The following is a 25,859-nucleotide window of genomic DNA, read 5'->3' on the forward strand; positions in this document are numbered from 1 at the left end:
GATGATCAGACTTCTCCAACATGTTCAAAGTGCTCTCTGTTTAATCACCAAAAATCCTTCTCCTTACACACCAGCTGAAATCTCCAATCAGGTTAAGGTTCGGAATAAGTGCATTGACTGCCAGATGTTGATAAAAATAATAAGGGAAGGGACTACTGACAGAAAGTTAAATCTAACATTTTTTCTCCCAGATAGAAGCTGAGACAGTGTCATATTTCACATGCCGGGCAGGGGTGTTTAGGCAGCTCAGAATTCAGGAAGAGGTCAGGAATGTTTCAAGAAGCTGAGCTGGGACATGCTTAAAATTTCCATCTTAGACACAAAAAGGTGGGGAGGGGGGTGAAGAAAATTACCTGGTACTTCAAGGTATTGTGGAGCATGTGGCTCACTCTGCTTCCCCTCCCCACCTGACAGCACTAGGGCTTTGTGATTGGTCACTCATACACGTATTGTCATATGGGGGGCGGGGTGAGGGTACTCAGCCCTGTGTAAGCTCCAAGTCATGGAGCACCTTCCCTTCACTTCTAGGGGCCGATTCGAAGAGTGAGGCTGCCATTAATGTGGACACACTGTACAAGTTCACTTCAAGGGCTGGTTCACATGGGCAGTCGTGGGGCACTAAAAGCTGTCAGTTGAGCCATAGTTGTACTGTCCTCATCGACCCCCCCCCCACCACCACCTAAATATGAGCATGCAGCCGCTCAAGGTTATACCCATACCACGGCTTCAGTGCTTTGCTTTGCAGCTGTGGCAAAAATTAAACTGCAGGCATTAGCAATGCCAAACAAAACTCATTCAAGTGATTGGGGCAGCGGTGCAACCGCCCAGCAACCGTCACATGGTGGCGCAACAATGATGTGGTGGCACAACAACGGTGTGGTGTTGCAACCGTGGTGCGATGGTGCACGGTGGCGCAACTATGGCGTAGTGGTGCAACCATGGTGTGGTGGTGCAAGCATGGTGTGGTGGTGAAACCATGGTATGGTGGTACAACTATGGTATGGTGGTGCAACTATGGTGCGGAAGTGCAACAGTGGCGTAACTATGGCATGGTAGTGCAACTGTGGTGTGATGGTTCAACAGTGGCATGGTGGGGTAACTATGATGTGGTGGTGCAACTAGGGTGTGGCAGTGCAACAGTGGTGCAACTATGGCATGGTGGTGCAACCGTGGTGTGATGGTGCAACTATGGCGTGGTGGTGCAACTATGGTACGGCAGTGCAACAGTGGCGCAACTATGGTGTGGTGGTGCAACAATCGTGTGATGGTGCAACTGTGGCATGGTGGTACAACTATGGTGTGGTGGTGCAACTATAGTGTGGTGGTGCAACTATGGTACAGTGGTGCAATAGTGGCGCAACTATGGCATGGTGGTGCAACCGTGGTGTGATGATGCCACTTTGGCGTGGTGGTGCAACTATGGTGCGGCAGTGCAACAGTGGCGCAACTATGGTGTGGTGGTGCAACCATCGTGTGATGGTGCAACTGTGGCATGGTGGTACAACTATGGTGTGGTGGTGCAACTATAGTGTGGTGGTGCAACTATGGTACAGTGGTGCAATAGTGGCGCAACTATGGCGTGGTGGTGCAACCATGGTGTGATGGTGCAACTGTGGCATGGTGGTGCAACATGCCGTGGTGGCATGATGGTGCAACCATGGCATGGTGGCACAATCGTGGCATGGTGGTGCGCCATTTTAGGAGGTAAAGAGGCAGTGAGGAGATGCTGGGAAGCAATTCAGAATGGATCACTTTTCAGAGGAATGATAAGCACTGCAGCATGTGTGAACAAGCCCTGAGGGCAAGGTTGCAATATTATATGGGCAATCCTGATAGAACTTCTTTCTTGTAGGTAAGGAGAAGTTGCGATAATCGCTTCATGCGCGTGTTTCTCTCAACAGAGTTCTTCTATAACTTTTTTTTTCTTACTGCTATACTTTCATTCTTAAAGTGTCACTCCACCCAAAACCGATATTGCTATTTTTGGTAGATACTGAAGAGTTAAACCTCCTTCTTCCTCCCCCATCTCATTGTGGTAACTGCGTTGGCACAATGTGGTTCCATGCAGAAACTGAATTTCTGAATGGCACCACCAATCCTTCTGGATTGGTGGCATGGGAATCCACAAAACTCTTAGAGCCTAGAGATGTGTTGGGGAAGTCTTGCCACCAGATTGTCCAAGAAGTAAAAAAAAACCATCAGCCAAACTCCACCTAATAGCCAAATATCCGTACTGGGTAGAGGGCCCTAAAGTCTTATTCAATTAGGCAGTATAGGGAGGAGTAATGGTGGGTAAAGTGCAGTAACACGTAACAGGCAAACATATCTCAGCACACTGTCTGATCAGTAAAAGAAACATTCTGATTGGTTGTTGCATAGTGCCTATAGTTAGCAAGGATTGTCTCTGCTTGTAGTATGTTAATGTAGCTCATCACATGCTGGAAAACGCTGGGCACCTCCAAGGAGCTGCTTCTAGAAATGTCTTCTGGTTCTGAAATGTCTGAATATGAGTCTCAGGGGGCCACACTGAGATGTGTCTCTCTGTCCACCGAGCTTGAAGCAGGGGGAGGCGCAAATTTTTAGTTTGAACCCCATTGTACCCCCAGCGATCTCTCACAGTCCAGTTCTGCAGAGCCATCTCATCTTCTCCATCCTCCCATCAAGGATTTCCACGGTTCTTGATGATTCTAATTGGCACTTAACAGTTTGTGAATGTTTCTGGGCTGTCGGGACGTGGAGGGACGCTGACCGTCTGAGAGTGAGACCGCCGAAACAAACTGGAAATGTGGAAAGCCTAAAGACAAGATGATGACATTCATTTTATTTCTGATTTATAATAACAACAGGAAAAAATAATAATAATCACATAATAAACTCAATATAGTAAATAACGATAATACAACTATATAACATAATAATAATACATACAATAATACACATTCATACTATACCTATATATGGTAATAAATACAATAATAAATAATGATAATATAACCAGAGCTTTTTTTTTCAGCGGGAACACAGGGGAACGCAGTTCCAGCACCTCCAGTACTGACTGTATGTAATGGCAAGGGGTGCTATTGATGCTAGTGGCTGGGGGATCTATTGTTGTTGGAGGCAATTTATTTTTGAAGGGAGGTTCTATTGGTGCTGGTGGTGGATCGTATGTTGCTGCTGGTGGATCTTATGTTACTGGGGGGTCAGTTGTTGCTAGGAGGGATCTACTATTGAGGGAGGCGTCTATTGATGCTGGCTGTAGCGAGATCTGTTATTGCTGCTCGGGGGTCTATGGTTGCTGGGGGAGGGAGTATTTTGTTGTGGGTGGTCCATTGTTGCTGGAGGGGTCTATTGATGCTGGCTGCAGGGAGATCTGTAGTTGCTGCTGGTGATTTTATGTTGCTGCGGGAGGAGGGTATTTTGTTGCGGGTGGTACTTTATTGCTGGGGGAATCTATTGTTGCTGGCTGCATGGGCTCTATTTTTACTGCTTTTCTATTTATCATTAACAGATTCCACAAAAATTACTTAGTACCACAATTGTTACTTGGTTCTGAATTTTCTAAAAGGGGCAGTACTGGGAGGTGGGTAGAGGGTGGAAACAATGACTTGGAAAAGGGGAGTTCCTGCACCTATTGTCTAAGAAAAAAGCCCAAAATATAACTATATAAAATAATATTATTATTATATACTGTACATACAACAATAATGATAATACAGCTATAATACATAATAATAATGTAAAAAATACAATAATAATTATTGATACTATACCTAAATAAAATAATAAGAATAATATAATAATTAATACAATAATAAATAATGAAAATATAACTATATACAAAAATAATAATAATAAACTATATAACATGGTAATAGTAAAAATTATAATAACAATAGGAAAGCAGTTTTTTTTAAGCCCAATTTTTAAACCTGAGCCAGCCACCAGCACCATTACAACCATTGACATCCTGCAGGCAGGACACTTGGCATCATTCACTGCTCTGGTGCTGGAGACTGGCATACCAGCACCATTGGCATGCATGGCACTGATCCAGCATTAAGAAGAGGATGGAAGGAACTCTGAAATCTGCCATTATCCAGACCTGCTACTGCTTCCCACCCTTTTCTGCGCTGTAGTGAGTATTGTAACACTGGCTATAGATATCTGAATGAACATTCGTGTGAACAATCGCATGAAAATTCTCAGCACATTCGATGACGAATGTCACTTGAAAGTACTTTAAACTTATGGAATTAATGTCGTTTCCCAAATGAAAACCACATACAGTACACTGTTAGAAACGTGTTTGTTCTAAAATGTTCCCATCCCGCGCCTTTGAATCTTCTCCTGACTGCGATCAAAATTGGATGTCGATTTGACCCCACTAATGATTAGCAAATTGAATGAACGTTCTTAAAATGAAAAAAAAAAGTAACGAAATTCTACTAGCGTAGCGCCAGCTTAAGGTAGGGCTCTTATGTGGAGGGAGGGGGGTGAGGGCTCTGATGTGAAGAGGGTGGCTCCTGATGTAAAAGGGGGGCTCTGATGTGAAGGGGCGATTCTAAAGTGAAGGGGGGCTCCTGATGTAAAAACTCAGACGGGGGGCTCTGATCTAAAGTGAAACTGGAAAGTGAAGGGGGACACTGATGTAAATGGACACTCTAAAACGAGGGGGGACCTCCGAAGTAAAGGGGGTCTCTAATGTGAAGAGCAGACTCTGATGTGTAGGGGGCTCCTGATATAAAAGATGTGATGTGAAGGGGGAACGCTTAACTGAAGGGGGCTCCTGATGTAAAGGGTGGATTCTAATGTAAAGGGGGGGGATCTGATGTAAAGAGAAACTCCAAACTGAAGGGGGCTCCTGATGTAAAGGGGGGGATCCGATGTAAAGAGAAACTCCAAACTGAAGAGGGATCCTGATGTAAATGGTGGATTCTGATGTGAAGGGCGGGGGTCATCTGATGTAAAGAGAGACTCCAAACTGAAGGGGGCTCCTGATGTAAAGGGGGGTGATCTGATGTAAAGGGTGGGGGTGATCTGATGTAAAGAGAAACTCCAAACTGAAGGGGGCTCCTGATGTAAATGGTGGACTCTGATGTGAAGGGCGGGGGTCATCTGATGTAAAGAGAGACTCTAAACTGAAGGGGGCTCCTGATGTAAAGGGGGGTGATCTGATGTAAAGGGTGGGGGTGATCTGATGTAAAAAGAGACTCCAAACTGAAGGGGGCTCCTGATGTAAATGGTGGATTCTGATGTGAAGGGCGGGGGTCATCTGATGTAAAGAGAGACTCCAAACTGAAGGGGGCTCCTGATGTAAATGGTGGATTCTGATGTGAAGGGCGGGGGGGGGGGGGGGGGGGGGGTGATCTGATGTAAAGAGAAACTCCAAAGTGAAGAGGGCTCCTGATGTTAAAGGGAGGACTCTAAAACTCTGAAGGGGGGCTTCTGATGTACTGTGGGCACTCTGAGTTGAAGGGCGGATTCTGATGTAAAGGGAGATTCTAAAGCGAAGGGGAACTCTTGATGTAAAGGGGGGCTCTGATGAGTAAGGGACTCCTAATGTACTCCTAATGTAAAGAGGAGGGGGACTCAGGTACAAAGAAGAGGATGACATCATCATCCAGGACAGATGTCCTTCAGCCCATTAAATACAGGTCAGAAGGGAGGTGCATATTATCCTACCCCTCATCTCCACCCTCTGTCCCCTAAAATTAGCATAAAAGCACCTAATATTGCCATTTAATCATTAGCAAATACTATAATAATTATTCTTTCTTTATCAACAGAATGTATGGTCTAAATAGGACCTTAAAGAATTAATAGTAGCATTTAATGTATTCATGCCAAAAAGTCAGAATTAAATCAGAGGTTGCCACCTCTCCTCTATACCGCGACATTGATGAAGCATGCTATTTGTTTTTTTTAAACGTTGGATCTACTTTTGTATTTTGATGCACTAATATCAGTGTTTCCTATGCATTTGTATCTGCTGATATACTGTACATTGCATATGATATCTAGTACCCTTGACCTGTCGATATTGATCAATAAGGTTTTCCTTTACAAAGAATCCTTTGCAGCATTATATCTTCTCCTGGTGTGCGTACACAATTGTTTACATAGAGAGTTCTTCTTTAACCCCTTAAAGCCAGGATACCTCTTTTCCAAGCTAACCCCGTGTGGCTCATCATGGCTCAGGGAACATCCTCTGTGCAGAATTAAACAGGATACACAGACGTTTCCTGATAGCCCCTCCCCCCCGCGGTTCACAGACCCCGGCAGGGAGAAGAAGGAGAAGCCACCCATTCTTCATTTATATAAGATTTCCTATTTCCCACTCTCCCAGAAATAACCTGGACAAAGGGACAGGGAGGGGGACAGTCCCGTCTATGTTTAGATTTCACCGGGTCTAAAATTGTCTGTAACGACTTATCTGTCTGTTGCACGCATTGTCACCCCTGGTTTTTGTCCAGAAACGTTCGATTTTTTTGGCATAATAAAACTATAAACTCTACCATAATCTTTAAGGTCACATTTTCTTGAAAAAAGAAAATTAATTATTATCAGCTTTACTAATGATTAAATGACATGATTAGATGCTTATATGCTAATATTAGGATTCATTGACAATACTAGGTGCTTATATGCTAAAGTTAGGATTAAATCATATTATAGGTGTTTATATGCTAAAGTTAGGATTAAATCATATTATAGGTGCTTATATGCTAATGTTAGTATTAAATCATATTATAGGTGCTTATATGCTAACGTTAGGATTAAATCATATTAGGTGCTTATATGCTAATGTTAAGATTAAATCACAATATTAGGTGCTGATATTCTAATGTTAGGATTCAATGACGATCTCAGGTGCTTATATGTTAACATTAGGATTAAATCATAATTTTAGGTGCTTATATGCTAACGTTAGGATTAAATCATATTAGGTGCTTATATGCTAATGTAAGGATTCAATGACAATATTAGGTACTGATATACTAACGTTAGGATTAAATCACAATACTAGGTGCTGATATACTAACGTTAGGATTAAATCACAATATTAGGTACTTATATGCTAACGTTAGGATTAAATCACAATATTAGGTGCTGATATACTAACGTTAGGATTAAATCACAATATTAGGTGCTGATATACTAACGTTAGGATTAAATCACAATATTAGGTGCTGATATACTAACGTTAGGATTAAATTACAACATTAGGTGCTTATATGCTAACGTTAGGATTAAATCACAATATTAGGTGCTGATATTCTAACGTTAGGATTAAATCACAATATTAGGTGCTGATATACTAACGTTAGGATTAAATCACAATATTAGGTACTTATATGCTAACGTTAGGATTAAATCACAATATTAGGTGCTGATATTCTAACGTTAGGATTAAATCACAATATTAGGTGCTGATATACTAACGTTAGGATTAAATCACAATATTAGGTGCTTATATGCTAACGTTAGGATTAAATCACAATATTAGGTGCTAATATACTAACGTTAGGATTAACCACTTGCCGACCAGCCACAGTATATTGTACTGTGGCAGGTCGGCTCTGTTGCGCAAAACGACATACCTGTACGTTTCTTCATGCAACAGATACTGTGGGACCGCGCGCGCCGGTCCGGGTAGACAGGACACCCGCAATCACGGTACAACGTGGAGAGCTGCTGTTCCAAGTGATCAGGAACAGCGATCTCTGTGTTTTCCCAGTGAGCCCATCCCCCACACAGTTAGAACACACCCAGGGAACACACTTAACCCTTTGATCGCCCCCTAGAGTTAACCACTTCCCTGCCAGTGTCATTTATACATTGATCAGAGCATTTTTTTTAGCACTGATCACTGTAATAATGTCACTGGTCCCCAAAAAAGTGTCACTTAGGGTCAGATTTGTCCGCTGTAATGTCACAATCCCGTTAAAAATCGCAGATCGCCACCATTACCAGTAAAAACATAAAAAAAAAGTCCATAAACCTATTCCCTATTTTGTAGACGCTATAAATGTTGTGCAAACCAAACAATATACGCTTATTGCAATTTTTTTTACCAAAAATATTTAGAAGAATACATATTGGCCTAAACTGATGAATTAATTTGTTTTTCTAAATTTACATTTTTTGGATATGCATTATAGCAGAAAGTAAAAAATATTGTTTTTTTTTTTCAAAATTGTCGGTCTTTTTTTGTTTATAGCGCAAAAAATAAAAACTGCAGAGGTGATCAAATATCACCAAAAGAAAGCTCTATTTGTGGGAAAAAAAGGATGTAAATTTAGTTTGGGTACAGTGTCGCACGACCGCGCAATTGTCAGTTAAAGCGACGCAGTGTCATATCGCAAAAAAATGGCCTGGTCATTAAGGGAGTAAATCCTTCCGAGGCTAAAGTGGTTAAATCACAAAATTAGGTGCTTATATGCTAACATTGGGATTAAATCACAAAATTAGGTGCTTATAGGCTAATGTTAGGATTCAATTACAGTTCTATTTGTGGGAAAAAAAGGATGTAAATTTAGTTTGGGTACAGCGTCGCACGACCGCGCAATTGTCAGTTAAAGCGACGCAGTGTCATATCGCAAAAAAATGGCCTGGTCATTAAGGGAGTAAATCCTTCCGAGGCTGAAGTGGTTAAATCACAAAATTAGGTGCTTATATGCTAACATTAGGATTAAATCACAAAATTAGGTGCTTATAGGCTGTTAGGATTCAATTACAATATTAGGTGCTTGTATGCTAATATTAGGAATAAATAACAATATTAGGTGTATATTTACTAATGATAGGTTCTTTAAATACAGTAATAACAGATTTGCTTGCTAGAATATCTTTTGTTCTTAGAATGACGTATTACAACAATGTCCTTCGAAGGTCTTGTCTATAGAGAGACAGTAAAGCTAGCCATATACCAGTAGAATTTTGTTTGAAAGCCTTAATTTTTGGGATGTTCATTTGATTCCCAAACAGTTAATAAGGGCAAATCAACAATCGTTTTTGGGAGCAGTGAGCCAAAAAAATTGAAGTAGAAGGATGGAATTTTTTAATCGATTTTTATCTGAAGAACAAAATTCTAACTGTGATTGTGGCTTCAGGAAAATTTTTAACTATTGTAATATGTATGTGCTTGGAAAAGGCCGGAAGTGGAACTTTTGTTATCCTAAACATTCAATTGTTTATGTAACTTATGTTATATCTTATAGAAATGAATGAAAGGTCAATGCAAATAAAGATGTTGGTGTAGTTATTGAGTGAATTCAAGTGGGCTGAAGCATCTTTTATTACATTTAGAATATCCAGTATTTCCAAATATTAGAATTCAACACATTGGCATGGCAGTCGAAAGGAAATATCCTATTAAAAGTGTTGAGTCTGTAATGGTGCCATTGAATTCACTCACAAACAATTTTGACTTTTCTTATGAATAGAGTTATGGTTGGCTTTGGACTTTTAATATTCCACAGCACTGTTGGTCAAGCCAATAAGGTGTTCCAAAAGAACAGAAATTAATGTTTCTTGTTAATCATTGATGTGCAGCTTGAGAAAATTCCTAAACACTCATTTCTGAAGATGGAATATGAAACATGTTGATATGTTAATATGTTAACATGGAAGTTGTTTTAAAAGGTCCTGCACGGCAGATGTCCAAGATTGGAGCCTAAAACCCTCCACTGAAGATGCCAAGTCTTGGCACACTTACTGTGTCCCACCTTCAAGGTTTTGTCAATCTCTTTCATTTATAATCATTACTCTTTACTTGGTAACCCCTCTTCTAAAAAAAACTTTCAAAACCCAAAATTGTCTGTCTCGAGCATAGGTTGTTGATTACCTTATCGCTGTTAATGCACGTATATTATGGCACATAAAGATAGCCCATTAATTTTGCACCTAATGAATTTATTATAATAATAATAAAAATGTTTCATTTCAAATTTCAATTAAAACATTTTTTTTTTAATTTTAACGCACTAAAAAATGCACCTGACCCTATTACTCGAATGCAGTGCACAACAACGCAAGCCATGTTGTCCATTACTGTAATGCATAGATGTTCCAGTCAACATGAATATCACCACATCATGGTTCTTCTATAAAGGTGCGATAAAACTTGCCTTTTACTGCCAATTACCTCAACCCAAAGGTGTGAATGGGCCACACCACTTGTATTTAGATTGTAAATCCTTTTTTTCTGATTTTTTTGTAAATTTAGCCCGATACCTACTCAATAGACCCTGACATGAAAGGACAGGTAAAGGTTTGTTTATCTGGTTAACTTAGTTCCAACTTACCACCCAATAAGCCACCAGTGCTCCCTGCAAGTAGCCAACAGCCACGTCAGTTGGGTGGTGTCTGTGGTCCGATATGCGGGTGAATCCGATATATAAAGCTACAAGGATCAATACAAACTGAACAAGGGGGCGCAAGAGACGGGCCCCGCTCCACGCCATCCGCACCTGCAGATAAAACTGGAGAAGACACGTGGTATGAGTAGCTATCATTCAGTATGGACGGCAAAAAGGAATTACTTTTGGCAAACCAATTACATTTCTATTTAATGCAGTCAGTCCAGAGAAAGGTGAATGCTGATTGGTTCTTATGGATTACTGCACTTTGTACTCCTATTAACCTCCTTCCTGTGGCATCACCAATTGCACTGCGGTCAACTACCAATGACTGGGAGCCAGTAGGACAGCTGCTGATGAAGTTATCACTGTGCAGTCAATCACAATGACTTTTATTCAGGAGCCCCTCCTACCGGACCCTAGTTGGACGGTCCACTTAAAAGGATAGTGCCAAAGATCAGTCTGTACTGACATACAATACAATGCAATGCAGATTTCTCAGGTAAACAGCTCTTGGTGTCTTAAACATGTTGCAAAATATCCTGAATGAGATATCGGATTTACAGAAGGCAGACACCAGGTTATGAGTTTGTGAGTCACTTTGGCTTAGTCAGTGCAGAATGTCAACATTGGGGACAAGACCTTAAACTACAGGATGAACCACACAAAGGGGTTGATTTACTAAAATTGGAGAGTGCAAAATCTGGTGCAGCTGGGAATGGTAGCCAATCAGCTTCTAACTTCAGCTTGTTCAATTAAGCTTTGACAAAAAAAACTGTAAGCTGATTGGTTTCTATGCAGAGCTGCACCAGATTTTGTACTCTCCAGTTTTAGTAAATTTCCCCCAAAGTGTTCTTTTACTGAAAGAGCAGTTGATGCTTGGAACAGACGTCCAGCAGAGGTAGTGAGTCAACCCTAAGTCAGCAGTAAGTGAATCTAAGCATGCTTGGGATAAACTTAGATCTATACTCTGTAGAAAAGGATTAATAAAACCCCATATCCAGGTGATCCAGAGCAGGAGTCTCCAAACCTTTTAGTAGGAGGGCCACAGTATAGTAAAAAAATGTTTACAGGCCAAAAAACTGTTTTATTTAAAAAAAAATCCATTTACACCCACCTCTTATATCCATTTGTGGCCAGCAAAGTCCCCCCTTACACCCATTTGTGCCCTGCAGAGTCCCCCCTTACATCCATTTGTGCCCAGCAGAGTCCCCCCTTACATTCATTTGTGCCCAGTAGAGTCCCCCCTTACATCCATATGTGCCTAGGAGAGTCCCCCCTTACATCCATATGTGCTCAGCAGAGTCCCCCTTACATCCATATGTGCTCAGCAGAGTTCCTCCTTACATCCATATGTGCCCAGCAGAGCCCCCCCTTACATCCATATGTGCCCAGCAGAGTCCCCCCCTTACATTCATGTGTGTCCAGCAGAGTCCCCCCTTACATCCATATGTGCCCAGCAGAGTCCTTTCTTACATCCGTATGTGTCCAGCAGAGTCCCCCCTTACATCCATGTGTGCCCAGCAGAGTCCACTCCTTACATCCAGAGGAGTCCCTCTTTACATCCATGTGTATAAGGGTAATGGCTGGCTGGCAGTGGATGTTCTGGTCTCCATATTACAATACATAGACCAGCACATCCACTGCCAGCCACCTGGGGGTATTTTCCTGGGCAGTTGCTGCAGGCCAGATAATATTTAGGAGGGGGGCAGGTGTGGCCCCTGTGCCATGGTTTGGAGAAAGGCAATGGTCCAATTTGCTGCTGTGGGGGAAACATTTAAATTCCTTCTTGATCCCCCATAACACATTTGGATATTTCCTAAATCCTTTGTCTATTGCAGAGACTTCTCAAGAGAGGTTTTTCATCACTCCCCAAATCAAAATAAAACATCTTGGATGGAGCTGAAATTTAAATATTTTCTCTGTTATCCATAAATAAATATAGTATATATATATATATATATATATATATATATATATATATATATAAGAAAAAAATATATATATATGTATATGTACAGTGTGTGTGTGTATGTGTGTGTGTGTGTGTGTGTATATATATATATATATATATATATATATATATATAAAATTTTTATTATTATTATACATAAAATTTTGCCTTTCACATGAGGTTGTTGAGGTTGTCAGGCCGTATAATGAGAAGCAGGAAGAATTTTGTGGTCTTTCTGTCCTCATCTATCAGAAGGTGTTGGTGGCTGTGAACCCTCATCATCATTACCCATGATTTGTCTTGCAAAGACAAAAAATTGTTGTCACTATATGGCACTGAGTTTATGATCACACTTCCTCTTTTCCAGAATATTAGGTAACCTGAGTCACAAGAGATTCTGCGTGGTCATGGTGTGCGTAGACTCACCGAGAGATACAGCATGGCGTACATGGCGAGAGAAGCGTGTCCAGAATAGAACGATTTCCTGAAAGAAAAAATTAGAATATAATTTAAAATCTAATTCAGCTGATCTCATGTCTAATAATGGCTGCACACGTAAAAAGTGTAACTAAAGGAAACATTTTTTATTTTTACTTTTGGACAGAGTGGAGATGGATTAGAACCCCTGCCTGGTTTTATTACTCTCTGCGTCCCCCGTTAGGGAGATTCAGCCTCCTTATTTGTCCTGGTGACCATTATCACTAAAAGTGAAAGAAAATCCCGTATTTTGGGTTGTCACCAGAACAGGAGTCGAGGGGAAATCTCCCAATGGGAAACTAATTCTGGTAACAACCTCAGTTTGGAGGGATTTGTTTTCACTTCCTATTTTGGCTCTGGGTCAAGAAGTGAAGGGAAATCTTGGGCACGGGGGAAAAAAATTCTATCCAAAATGAAAAAATAAAAAAAATGTTTGTCTTCAGTGCTACTTTTAGGCAGTTTGAGCAATTTTAACTAGATTTCAAAAAAATCTCTGCAACACATGCACATTTTCCCATGTGTATCACTTTTCATAGAATGTAGACCAATACCAAGCCAGAAATCCAGAGAGCTCCTCATTTCCTGTAGTGAGATGACAACACTGCCTCTGCTGCACAAAAATCCAATGAAGTGTTGTCTGCCCACCCAGGTCTCCACTGATGGGCTGCAGAACATTATTATTATTACTATTTAAGGTACTTATATAGCGCCGTCAATTTACGCAGCGATTTACATATACATTGTACATTCACATCAGTCCCTACCCTCAAGGAGCTTACCGTACAATGTAAGGTCCCCAACTCACGTTCATATACTAGGGCCAATTTAGACAGAAGCCAATTAACCTACCAGTATGTCTTTGGAGTGGAAATGAGGCGATGGGGTGGGATTTTGTAACCCAGCCGATGAAAAACAAGCAACAGATGTTTTTCTATACTTACAGAGGTTTTCATTTTTTTAGGTAGTTTTTTTTGTTTTACCCACATCTTTTTGAGAAATGGGAACTCAGTCCTTGTGACAGAGATGGGTATCTATTGCAAACTTAAAGAATGTGCCTTCGCAATGCTTAGATCGGCATCTTCCCTGAAGTCTGACTCAGCCTCTATGACCTTTACTTGTCTATACAATCCATGCAGAGGCTCATTTATGCTGTATGTAAGATGATATTAGCCAACCGTTTACTGTACAACGATGCCTCCTACAAGCCTGGTTTCTATATTAGTTATTAACTAAAAGAAGGAGGTGAAGAGGTTTACAAAGTGTGATAGATAGATAGATAGATAGATAGATAGATAGATAGATAGATAGATAGATAGATAGATAGATAGATAGATAGATAGATAGATAGATAGATAGATAGATAGATAGATAGATAGATAGATAGACACTTTTTTAATGATAAAAAGTATTATTTTTTTTATTTAAACACTTGATATATATGTGAGCCAGAAATCATGTTAGAAGCTATATGTATTTATTTTTCTATAATTTTAATTAAATTAAAAATAAAAAAAATAATAATTATTTTGTCTTTTCCACTGAACAGTGCTGCTGATGGTTATTCTAATGCCGCGTACACACGAGCGGACTTTTCGATCGGACCGGTCCGACGGAAAATTCGACCGTGTGTGGGCTTCATCGGATCTGCAGCGGACTTTTTCGGTCGAAAATCTGACGGACTTTAGATTTGGAACATGTTTCAAACTTTTACGTCGGAACTCCGCCGGACCCAGTTCCTATCGAAAAGTCCGCTCGTCTGTATGCTAGTCCGACAGACGAAAACTGACGCTAGGGCAGCTATTGGCTACTGGCTATCAACTTCCTTATTTTAGTCCGGTCGTACGTCATCACGTACGAATCCGTCGGACTTTGGTGTGATCGTGTGTAGGCAAGTCCGTTCGTTGGGAAAGTCCGTTGGACCAGTCCGGTCGAAAAGTTTGCTCGTGTGTACGCGGAATAAGTCACCCTTTTTTGACCTTTTAAAAAGGGAGGAACCCTTAAAATATATTTCAGGTCTCGGGGAACCCTATAAACTTCTGTAGGGTTTTTATTTGCCTTCCTCTGGAGCAATCCTGGGCATAGGATTGTGTACGGAACCCTGGTTGAGAAAGGCTGCTCTGAATGCTCAGATGATAGGGTTTTTCCATTGTCCTTGATATGTATGAGTCACTTAATGTTATCTATCTGTTGATAGACCTTGGAGTTTTCTAGGTTTAGCATTGTACTATAACAAACGTCTAGCAATCTAGCAAAAATGGCAAACAAACATAGAATGTTGTCATGGGAAGTTCTACTTGGAGCTACAAGTATACTGCTAGTATAGTAATATAACACACGATCCAAGCCAGGTTTGCAACAAAGTTTAAGAGTAAGGAATGGAAGAGTCATGTGACTTGCCATCAACGGCCTCTTGAAAATGTCTGTGCGACTACTTTGTTGACCAACCCTTTTCATCAAGCATCAGGCTGATAATACCAACATATGTAAGGAAGATGTGAAAGCCTCAAAGTGAAATGACAGTCTGCTGCACAGTGATTGCATTAAATCAATGGATATAGACGGAACCAACAGATTCTCTAAGTTGCTTTTCACAGTAGTCATTATTCAGCAATTATAACCACATTCCCCTATGTGCAGATGGCTATATACAATTACATATCTTAATTTGAACCACAGTAATCAAAACACATAATAGTAAGTAAAGCTGTGAAAGTCTTATCAAAAAATGATTTACTAGTAACTGTTACAAAAATAAATGAGTAATCTGGAACAATAGAAATTCAGAGGGAAGTCAGACACATTTGTCTATTAGAATACATTTTGGTGGGAGTCAGGCAAGGTTTGAGTTTTTAGCACTGTCCTGGAATCCACATGGGAGGTCTCCCTCTGTTCTGACTATGCATTCTTTATATATTCCAAGGAATAAGGACATCCTTGGGGGAGTGGTTTGGCATCTCACAGCTGAGATCCCACCCACGAGGTCTAGGAAAGGTGTTAAAGTCCATCTTTCTCCTAATATAAAAATGGTAGATGAAGGCTACATTCAATTGGGTTAGGAGATAGGATACCTGAGGGATATAGAATAACCTATATTTACAGTAGGGTTTAGTCTGGAGAGTTTTGGGTGGAGATGAGGCAAGACATGACTCATTGCTGAGTTTTTACCCCTGTCCTAGAGCTCACAGGGGAGGCTTCACCCAGCTTTGGCTGTTGGACCATGGCAGCTGGACAGTACTGTATTCCATTTATATTTCAAGGAATATGGCCAGCCTTGATGCAGTGGTTTGGCATCTCACTACTACGATCCTACCCACAAGGAGAATAGTTTGGCATCTTACTATTAAGATCCCACCCACGAGGTCTAGAAGAGGTGTAAAATTCAATCTTTCTTTTAACAAATAAAAAAAAGGGTAGGTGGTGGGCACATTCTATTAGATTAGGTAATATGATTAGGTAATATGATGCCTGGGGGTTTGAAATAACCTATATTTATAGTAGTTTTAAGTCTGGGGATTTTTGGCCAGAGTCAGGCAAGATTTGACTCATTGCTGAGTTTCTAACACTGTCCTAAAACCCATAGGGGAGGCTTCCCCCAGCTGTGGCTGTTGGACCATGCTATCTGGGCAGTGCTATATTCATTATATATTCTAAGGAATATGGCCAACCTTGGGGGACGGATTTGGCATCTCAATGCTGAGATCCCACCCACCACGTCCATAAAAAAAAGAGAGATGGCAGCCATATTCAACTAGATTGGGTGATAGGGTACTTGAGGTGTGTGAAACAGTCTAAATTTATGGTAGAGTTTGGTCTTGGGAAGTTGTGGGTGGAATTAGGCGGCAAGGTTTGATTCATTGTTGAGTTTCTAACACTGTCCTAAAACCCATAGGGGAGGCTTCCCCTAGCCGTGGCTGTTGTACCATCCTATCTGGGCAGTGTCGCATTCATTTTATATTCCAACGAATATGGCCATTTTTGGGGGAGTGGTTTGGCATCTCACTACTGAGATCCCACCCACGAGGTCTAGGAGAAGAGTAGAAATCCATCTTTCGCTTAATCCATTTTTAAAAAGATAGATGACAGCCATATTTAATTAGATTGGGTGATAGGGTACTTTCGGTGTGTGAAATAGTCTAAGTTTACAGTAGAGTTTGGTCTAGGGAAGCTGTGGGTAACGTCAGGCAATGTTTGATTCATTGCCGAGTTTTTAGCACTGTCCTAAAACCCACAGGGGAGGTATTCTCCAGCTCTGGTTGCTGGACCATCCTATCTGGGCAGAGCTGCATTAATTATATATTCCAAGGAACATGGCCATTTTGGGGGGAGTGGTTTGGCATCTCACTACTGAGATCCCACCCACGAGGTCTAGGAGAAAAGTAAAACTCTTTCTCCTAATTGTTTGAAAGAAAAATGGCAGATGATGGCCACATGCAATTCTATATATGATTCTATAGTCTATATTCTGGTATCATGTGGATAGGCGATGTAAGGAGGCTAATGTCAAGAGAAATTCAGTTTCTTATTTAGATTTATCCAAACCCCATATACATAAAACAGGTAAACTGACATTCACCTATCATTCACTCCAGGTAGATATGGATTTCCAAAAATAGTCCTATTAGACCTAAATAGTTCTGTCTTCAGAAGCTCCTCTTGAAACCCTGGTGTAGGCTAGAGTACTTCCTTAAAAAGCGGAACTTCAGTCATTTTTTCAACTTTCCATCTATTAAATCTTCTGCTCTTGTTGTTTTAGCTTTGAATAGTATTTTTTTTTTCTTTTTTTTGCAAGTAAATACCTTATACAGCCCACTTCCTGTTTCTTGTCTGGTCATTAGCCTAGACTTATGACATCATGCACAGCTCTCTCTCTCACTCTCATGAGAGTTTGCCAGGAAGGGAGGGGGGGATGAGTCATAAGAGGGCCAAAGAGAGCTGCAGAGCTGGAGGTGTGCCTCTGTGTGTCTGTGTAAATCCAAGAAGTGAACAGGCAGCAGCTGCCCACAGTTAAAATGGCTGCAGACAGACTCAGTGGAGGGAGATTTCTGCAGCATATTTGGCAAGTACAGAGTCACAGTATATATAAAATAATATGCAAAGTGGTTGGAGGGAAGTTTCATGATGGCAAAGTTGTTTTTATTACAAATTATGTGAGCAGACTGCAGTTCCTAATGTGAAATGCTCCGCTGAATGCAGGAAAAGCCATTAGTGCAACTGGGGTTATTACATTTGCCTCTTAGAGGATTGTTCCTCCTCTGCTTTATTGTACTCGTCATCTCTGCTATTAATCAACAAATAATCAGTTACTGGCATAGCCGGGAGGCAGGAAACACATTAACCTAGAAAGTTACTTTTCAGTCCATTTCTTTCTGACTCATACAGCAATTAAGAATCTTTGTCCCATAAAGTGGTGATCACTCACCAGAAGCACTTTTGTTTTGCTGCTTCATAGGCAAATCAAACAAGTCTGCAAATATAACTTTTGTCTCTTTTTTTCCTGCCGTCCCCTGAGAGTTCTATTAGAATCCTCAACCATTTCACCCACCACAGGTCCTACAGGTATCATTTGTCTGCACATGTTTCTATGCACAGGGCCGGTTATATCAAGGAAAGTGTCCTTGGAATTATTCTACATCTCATGCTGATGTTCATACCTAAGGGAATATGTCTCATGTCTTCCTTCCAAAAAATTTGAAAACGCAATCAGTTTGGAATGACCCTGCAGCCCATCCGGATTTCCTACTGTTTGACTGTAGAGCTGCCAGCCACTGCCCTTTCCATGGAATTTCTGCCACTATCGAAACAATTTCAAGACTGCAATGACCTCTAAATGATAAATAGGCAATGTTCACAATGTCACAGTTCATTTTTACTATAAAGAGGCAAAGGATCGAAAAAAAAAAAGCATTGCAGAGTAACCAGCAGTGGAAAAACGGTCCTCATTATGCATACCTCCCAACATTTTGAGATGGGAATGAGGGACACCTTCTAGCAAACGTATGTAGGCATAGGACACGCCCCCCTGTCATACCCCCTTAAAGGAGAATTAACCAAAAAAAAGGTTCAATAAATCCACAAGGGCTTTTTTTTTTACCACTACTATTCCTTATATTGGCTTTTAAAATGTACAAATGCAGCAATTTAGAATTTGGATGAAAGGTTTAGCACTGGGAAACACTTTTTGAAAGATACAAAGTGCATTTTACAACTATATAGATCAGACCAAAATGAGGGACAAATGAGGAGGAAAGAGGGAGAGAGGGACATTGCTCCAAATCAGGGACAGTCCCTCGAAATTAGGGACTGTCCCTCAAAATCAGGGACAGTTCCTCAAAATCAGGGACAGTCCCTCGAAATCAGGGACAGTCCCTCGAAATTAGGGACAGTTGAGAGCTATGATTATGGAATATCACACGCCATAGCTAAAACAACGGTACTATTACTGCACAACCCTTTATGCTCCACCGCCCACCACTGTAAAGGAACCTGCTACTGTTCACTTTCCTTTCATTAATCATAAACCATTTTTTTGTACAATTCACAATCACTGTGCATAAAGTGTTACTAAACTCAGGATCCTGCATTCACTATATCTGGTCCCCCACAGTACACAGAACATGGAAATGCAATAAATATAAACTGCTAAATACCTTTTCTCATCAGCAGTATTTAGCAGTCTTGTAACTTCTATCAGTGTCTGGTTAAAGCTTGTAGGAGGAGTTTCATTATCCTCTGATTGTCTTATCAGGCTGCAGGACCCCTGACCCTTTGTCTGGACAGTGCTGATTGGCCCTGTGATGATCACATGCACTCTCCCAAGAAAAAAAAAAAACTTTCTAGCAATACACACCAAACTGAGCATGTGCAGATTCCCCCCAAGGCTCTGTTCTATAAGGAGATGGATTTTGGAGTGTAAAAGAAGGGGAGGATCAGAGAATACAGCATCAAACAGGCTTTTTACAAAATGCAGAGGATAATCCCCTAAAGCATACCTCCCAACTTTTTGAAATGTGAATGAGGGACACCTATTAGCAAAAGTATGCAGACATAGTACACACCCCTTGTCACGCCCCCTTAAAGGAGAATTGTACAAAAAAACAAGATTGGTTAAACCCACAAGTGCTTTTTTTTTTACCACTACTATTCCTTTATATTGTCTTTTGGAATTTACAAATGCAGCAATTTAGAAATCAGATGAAAGGTTTAGCACTGGGAAACACCTTTTGATAGATAAAAAGTGAGTTTTATATACAACTTTATAGATCAGACCAAAATGAGGGGCAGATGAGGAGGAATGAGGGACAGAGGGACATTGCTCCAAATCAGGGACAGTCCCTTGAAATCAGGGACAGTTGGGAGCTATGCCTTACGTTCCACAGTGAGTATAACAAGCATGCTTTACTGCATATAAAGACTGATTTTACTGTTGTGGGTTTAATAACACTTTAATCACTTTGCATTTATTATACATTAAAGATGCCACACCGGTCCACTATATACACTGTGCTGTAAGTCATGTACTCCAAGCTGCTCAGCCTTATACACTGTGCTGTACATTATATACATAGTTGGGTTATAAAAATAAAGCTGGGAGGGAAAAAAGTCTAAAAGAATTAGAGTTACACCCAAGCATTTAAACCCCTCCCCAAACTTTTTTAACCCACCTCGCCCCCACTTACACGCACATATGAACGTAAAATCAAACACTGAGGGCGCCTATGTATGAAAATTTTGATTTTGCTACACGTGTTACACATCACTACGTACACTATATTGTCAAAAGTATTGGGACGCCTACCTTTACACGCCAATTAACTTTAAAGGCATCCCAGTCTTAGTCCGTAGGGTTCAATATTGAGTTGGCCCACCCTTTGCAGCTATACCAGCTTCAACTCTTCTGGGAAGGCTGTCCACAAGGTTTAGGAGTGTGTCTATGGGAATGTTTGAGCATTCTTCCAGAAGAGCCTTTGGGAGGTCAGGCACTGATGTGGACGAGACGGTCTGGCTTGCAGTCTCCGCTATAAATTCATTCCAAAGGTGTTCTATCAGGGTTGAGGTCAGGACAGTCAAGTTCCTTCACCCCAAACTCACTCGACTTTATGGACCTTGCTTTGTGCACTGGTCCAAATCATTTGGTGGAGGGGGATTATGGTGTGGGGTTGTTTTTCAGGGGTTGGCCCCTTAGTTCCAGTGAAGGGAACTCTTAAGGCAACAGAATACCAAGACATTTTGGACAATTTCATGCTCCCAACTTTGTGGTAACAGTTTGGGGATGGCCCCTTCCCTTCCAACATGACTGCACACCAGTGCACAAAGCAAGGTCCATAAAGACATGGATGAGCGGACTTTGGGGTGGGGGAACTTGACTGGCCTGACCTCAACCCTATACAGTCCAACATCAGTGCCTGACCTCATAAATGCTCTTCTAGAAGAATGGTCAAACATTCCCATAGACACACTACCTTGTGGACAGCCTTTCCAGAAGTATTGAAGCTGTTATAGCTGCAAAGGGTGGGCCAACTCAATATTGAACCCTACGGACTAAGACTGGGATACCAATAAAGTTCATGTGCCTGTAAATGCAGGTGTCCCAATACTTTTGACAATATAATGTATGCTGGAGTGAAAGCAATGTGATTCTATGGCCATTATTCACTGTTAATGCTAAACTTTTAAAGTGTCCCCTATGGAAACTGTTGGATATGGAAATTTGTAATCGTTTAAGGGAGACCACAGTTTTAAAGCTTGACATGTTGGGAATCTATTTACTCGGTGCGACCTCCTATTTTATATTGTGCAAAAATAGGTAATATATTGCGTTTTTGTGCAGTAAAATGATCTGAAATGTATTTTCTAACGAAAATTTGCACTCGATCTAACCTATGCGTTACTAAATTATTTGGAACTATCACCACATTATTCTTCAGGGTCTCTACTTTCACTGTTTGGGGGTTCTAACTAATTTTTCAGGCCTAAAATATTTTTTTTTAAACATAAGCGCAAAATAAATTAATAAAAAAGCAAAAATGCTTCTGCCAGCGAAAGGGTTAATTTGAGCATTTCGATGTTTGGCAGCAGTTAGGGGAAATACCCGTTCTTATGCTCTATTCTGTTATGCTCTATTCTTACTCATCTCCGTCTTTACTAATAAAGAACATATTTTACAGGAACGCCAACCAGGCAGGAAGCTCATTAGCCGCCACTTTTCAATCTTTTCTCTCCACCACTCTTCACAACATGACTCAGAGAGACGAGGAAATCTTCATCGTTCCAGTACAAGGGAATGGTAAAAATGGTTTTAATTGGAACAGCGAGGTCACCAAAACATTATGACTTGAGGATCATATGGCGCCCAGCGATGTGGTGGAGAAGGATATAATGGGAGGAAGCGGTTTTATTATTTCTCTGGAATCTCTGCCTTCGGGGATTCCACAATATCAATGCAAAATGTTTGTTTCAGAGAAACTTCACCGCAAGATATCAACTAAAAATATCCCGTTGTTCTTTGTGCATTCCGGGGAAACAGACTGAACACTGGTCCATGTGTTTGTAGACAAAGACATCACTGTCATTACCGGCTATGGGCAATTTGTGCCGGCACAATGCACCGAGTCAGGTCACTTCTACTCCACATTCCTACTTCTCTCTCCTCCACATCTGCTACCATCTCTGCTACTGTATTAAACCCAAAGGAAAACATTTATTATACTGCAGTTTGCCAATGCTTAGATGTGGTGACTGTACTCGTTTTCTTTTTTAGGCTTCCTTTCTTCTATTTTCTTCTATTTTCCTCTGGTGGCCCAGCCAGTAAGTCTGTTGTTTTTCAACAGAACAAGCTCTCCAGCAGAATGTATCAGTTACACAGATAAGACAAACCATTTACAGTGACAGGGGTGCTTACAATGATCCACTTTTATGTATTTGGTCTCATTCACACAGGAGATTTAAATAAAAAACGCCACCGCTGCTGCCAGAAAAAACGCGCTTTTTCTTTTTTTTTCACGAGCACAGCTGCAGATTAACTAATGCATCTATGCATATGCATGCATTTAAATCCATAATGCAATGCACACAGTATATATATGTATATATATATATATATATATATATATATATATATATATATATATATATATTTTTTTTTTTACTTATTTATTTATTTATACACATACTGTATGCACTGCACTATGAATTTAATTGCCTGCATATGTATAGTCTCATTAACTAACATGCAGCTACACTCAGAGGCATAAAAAGAAAAAGAAAAACAAACAAAAAAAGTCATAATACAAAATAAATAAGCAAAGTAAGTAAAACATATATATAACCTACTATAAAAAAAACAAGTAAAAAAAAAATATATATATATATTTGCATGCGCAGTAGGGGACCAGAAAGTGCAGCCGCAAAGCTTCACTTCCTGATTCCCTTACCAAGGATGGCGGAGGCAGCATCTGACAGCCAAGGGGTAAATCGGCTTCGGGTGCCGACATCGCGGGCGCCCTGGACAGGTGTGTGTTCTTATTTTAAAAGTCAGCAGCTGCAGTATTTGTAGCTGCTGACTTTTAAAAAATAAAAAAATGGCGGAACTCCGCTTTAAAAAAAAAAAAAAATATATATATATATATATATATATATATATATATTTTATATATATATTTTAAAGAGGATTATATATATATATAATATATATACACACACTTGTTTTTTAGAGTAGGTTATATATATGTTTTACTTATTCGTTTATTTATTTTTTAACATGACTTTTGAATTTCTATCCTTTTTGTTTCTTTTTCTTTTCATGCCTCTGAGTGCAGCTGCATGTTAGTTAATGAGACTATACATATGCAGGCAATTAAATTCATAGTGCAGTGCATACAGTATGTGTATAAATAAATAAGTAAAAATTATATATATATAAAATGTAATGTGGGTCATATATAGAGTATATATACAGTGTGTGTATATATATATATATATATATATATATACTGTATATACAGTGTGTGTGTGTGTATATATATATATATATATATATATATAATTTTTTTTTTTTTATGACTTTTGCATTTTCATGTCCTTGTTGTTCCATGCATACCATCTACATACCATCTGTTACTGCATACCATCTATTCTATACCAATTTGAAAGTGCCCCCACTAGTGGTCACCTGTACATTGCAGAATGTGATTAGCATTCGTGCTTAAAATGGAACTAAAAAATACAATGGAACCCATCACTTGGGTTGCCCATAAATTATACAATCTCTTTGAATTTTACCAGAATTATGTAATGGCGGAGCCTATTTAGGAAAACATAATAACAGCCAGGCAGGCCCTTCCACTACACAATTGTTGGTAAATCTCAATGAAATTGTATAAACAGATTGTAAAGCTTTAGGTTGTTCATAAACCTTACAATGTGATTGTACAATCCGCTTTAACTTTATAGCCAGGATGATTGTAAATAAGGTTTAAATGTCCTCACCTGGCCTCTGTGATAGCGCTGGGGTCCCCTGTACACGTGTAATCCTCTACGAATCCCGCTGTACAGTTGTAGGCCGTTGGTTGGCACACGGCTAGGAAGTACGGCCTCAGGCGACCAACGCTCAGCTTGGCGACATTCGTCAACAACTGTCCTAGACTCATTCCAAACAAAAAGGGAAGAAGCTGCCGGTAGATGCTGGACAAGTATCCCTCCTTGGGACCCGACTCTGACCTGCGCTGCTTGTTGACCCAATGACATTCCCCCAGGATGATCTGCCAAGGTGGAAAAAAACACAATCAGAGCCATTGCAATGGCCACCGGCCAATATCATATAAACAGCCACTGAGTGTTCCATAGAAGGAGGAAGCAGATTTTATTTATTTTTTTCCTTTTAAACAATATTAGCCATTGTGTCACATTCTATTAATAAAGATCTGTTTACAATTAGGGTCGATGAGAAACTTTATTTGTGGTGCATGATTCAAACAATATGGCTGCCACTTGGCTGGGGCCCCATTTGTGTTTCCATCTGTGTTTTTTTCACATGGCACAAATATGAGGTCACAACAGGCCAAATGGATGGCACTGTTCCCAAGAAGTCACAGCTCATCATCAAAATCCTCAGTAAAAATAAATTTGTTTAAGGATATCCAATTAATGACGAGTGAAATTGAGAGATTTCTGCAAAAATTTAAAATTTGTGGCAAAATGCTTTGGAGCGAACATGGAAGGAAAACTTTAGCCCTCCCGTTGACATACGGGCATTTCTAACTTTGTTTCCCTATGGCTGACTACGCTTGACACGTGAAATCCTGTTCACATTTGTAGGCTCGCTCACCCTAAACTCTACACCATGGGTGCTCAACCTGTGGCTCTCCAACTGTTGCGGAACTACAAGTCCCATCATGCCTCTGCCTTTGGGAGTCATGCTTGTAACTTTCAGCCTTGCAATGCCTCATGGGACTTGTAGTTCTGCAACAGCTTGAGGGCCACAGGTAACGCCCTACGCTCAAAAAAGCACATAATGCATATTTTCTTTAGTGTATGCAGATGTTTTTGCCTCTACAGTCTTCAATGGGAACTCTTATTAATGTATGATGTGTTTTTGTGCGATTTCTCCATAAGAACTGCTCTCCTCCCCTTTCGAAGCCCAGGAAATAAACAGCTGAAAACACATACAAAACCATTTGCAAAAAGCTTGTAAAATGCGTTAAAAAAAAATTTACGCATGCAAAAACACATAAAAAAAACCTCAGAAGTGCCAAAAATATGCTCTGCACAGGTGTGATTGCAGGCTCCAGTCTTGGACAGTTGCCCTGTAGGCCCTCCTAAAACATCTTACATGTTAACTCATTAGGAATTTGCACAAGCTGAACATCGGTGCTTACTAGAAACATTCATTTCTGTTATTTTGGAACATGTCACTGCCCCGCCTCTGCATTTTGTCCAATCAGGGAACACTTTGCATTCATTCAGAGGATGCAAAGCATTCCCTGAATGATGTCCATGCCAAGCAGCCGACAGGGCCCGGAAGCTAGTGGAGACCACCAAAGTAGCAATGTAAAATACAGTGATTTCGGGCT

The 25,859-nt window shown here is 40.4% G+C and overlaps 1 protein-coding gene and 1 long non-coding RNA gene across 2 annotated transcripts in view; one reads left to right on the forward strand and one right to left on the reverse strand.

Moving 5' to 3' along the window:
• LOC141133442 (uncharacterized) overlaps positions 1-22,761 on the forward strand; it is a 79,610-nt gene extending 56,849 nt beyond the window's left edge. Inside the window, exon 5 of the long non-coding RNA XR_012243077.1 lies at positions 21,957-22,761. This is a non-coding gene — a long non-coding RNA (uncharacterized lncRNA). The remainder of the gene's footprint in view (positions 1-21,956) is intronic.
• LOC141133438 (phospholipid phosphatase 3-like) overlaps positions 1,562-25,859 on the reverse strand; it is a 33,520-nt gene continuing 9,222 nt past the window's right edge. The window contains exons 3-6 of the mRNA XM_073622826.1: positions 24,277-24,548; positions 12,742-12,799; positions 10,308-10,484; positions 1,562-2,794 (exon numbers count right to left, since the gene is read on the reverse strand). Coding sequence (XP_073478927.1) covers positions 2,699-2,794; positions 10,308-10,484; positions 12,742-12,799; positions 24,277-24,548 — 603 coding nt within the window. The 3' untranslated portion in view covers positions 1,562-2,698. The remainder of the gene's footprint in view (positions 2,795-10,307; positions 10,485-12,741; positions 12,800-24,276; positions 24,549-25,859) is intronic.

The sequence above is a fragment of the Aquarana catesbeiana genome, linkage group LG03 (genome assembly GCF_042186555.1).
Source record: "Aquarana catesbeiana isolate 2022-GZ linkage group LG03, ASM4218655v1, whole genome shotgun sequence".
Lineage (NCBI taxonomy): Eukaryota > Metazoa > Chordata > Amphibia > Anura > Ranidae > Aquarana > Aquarana catesbeiana.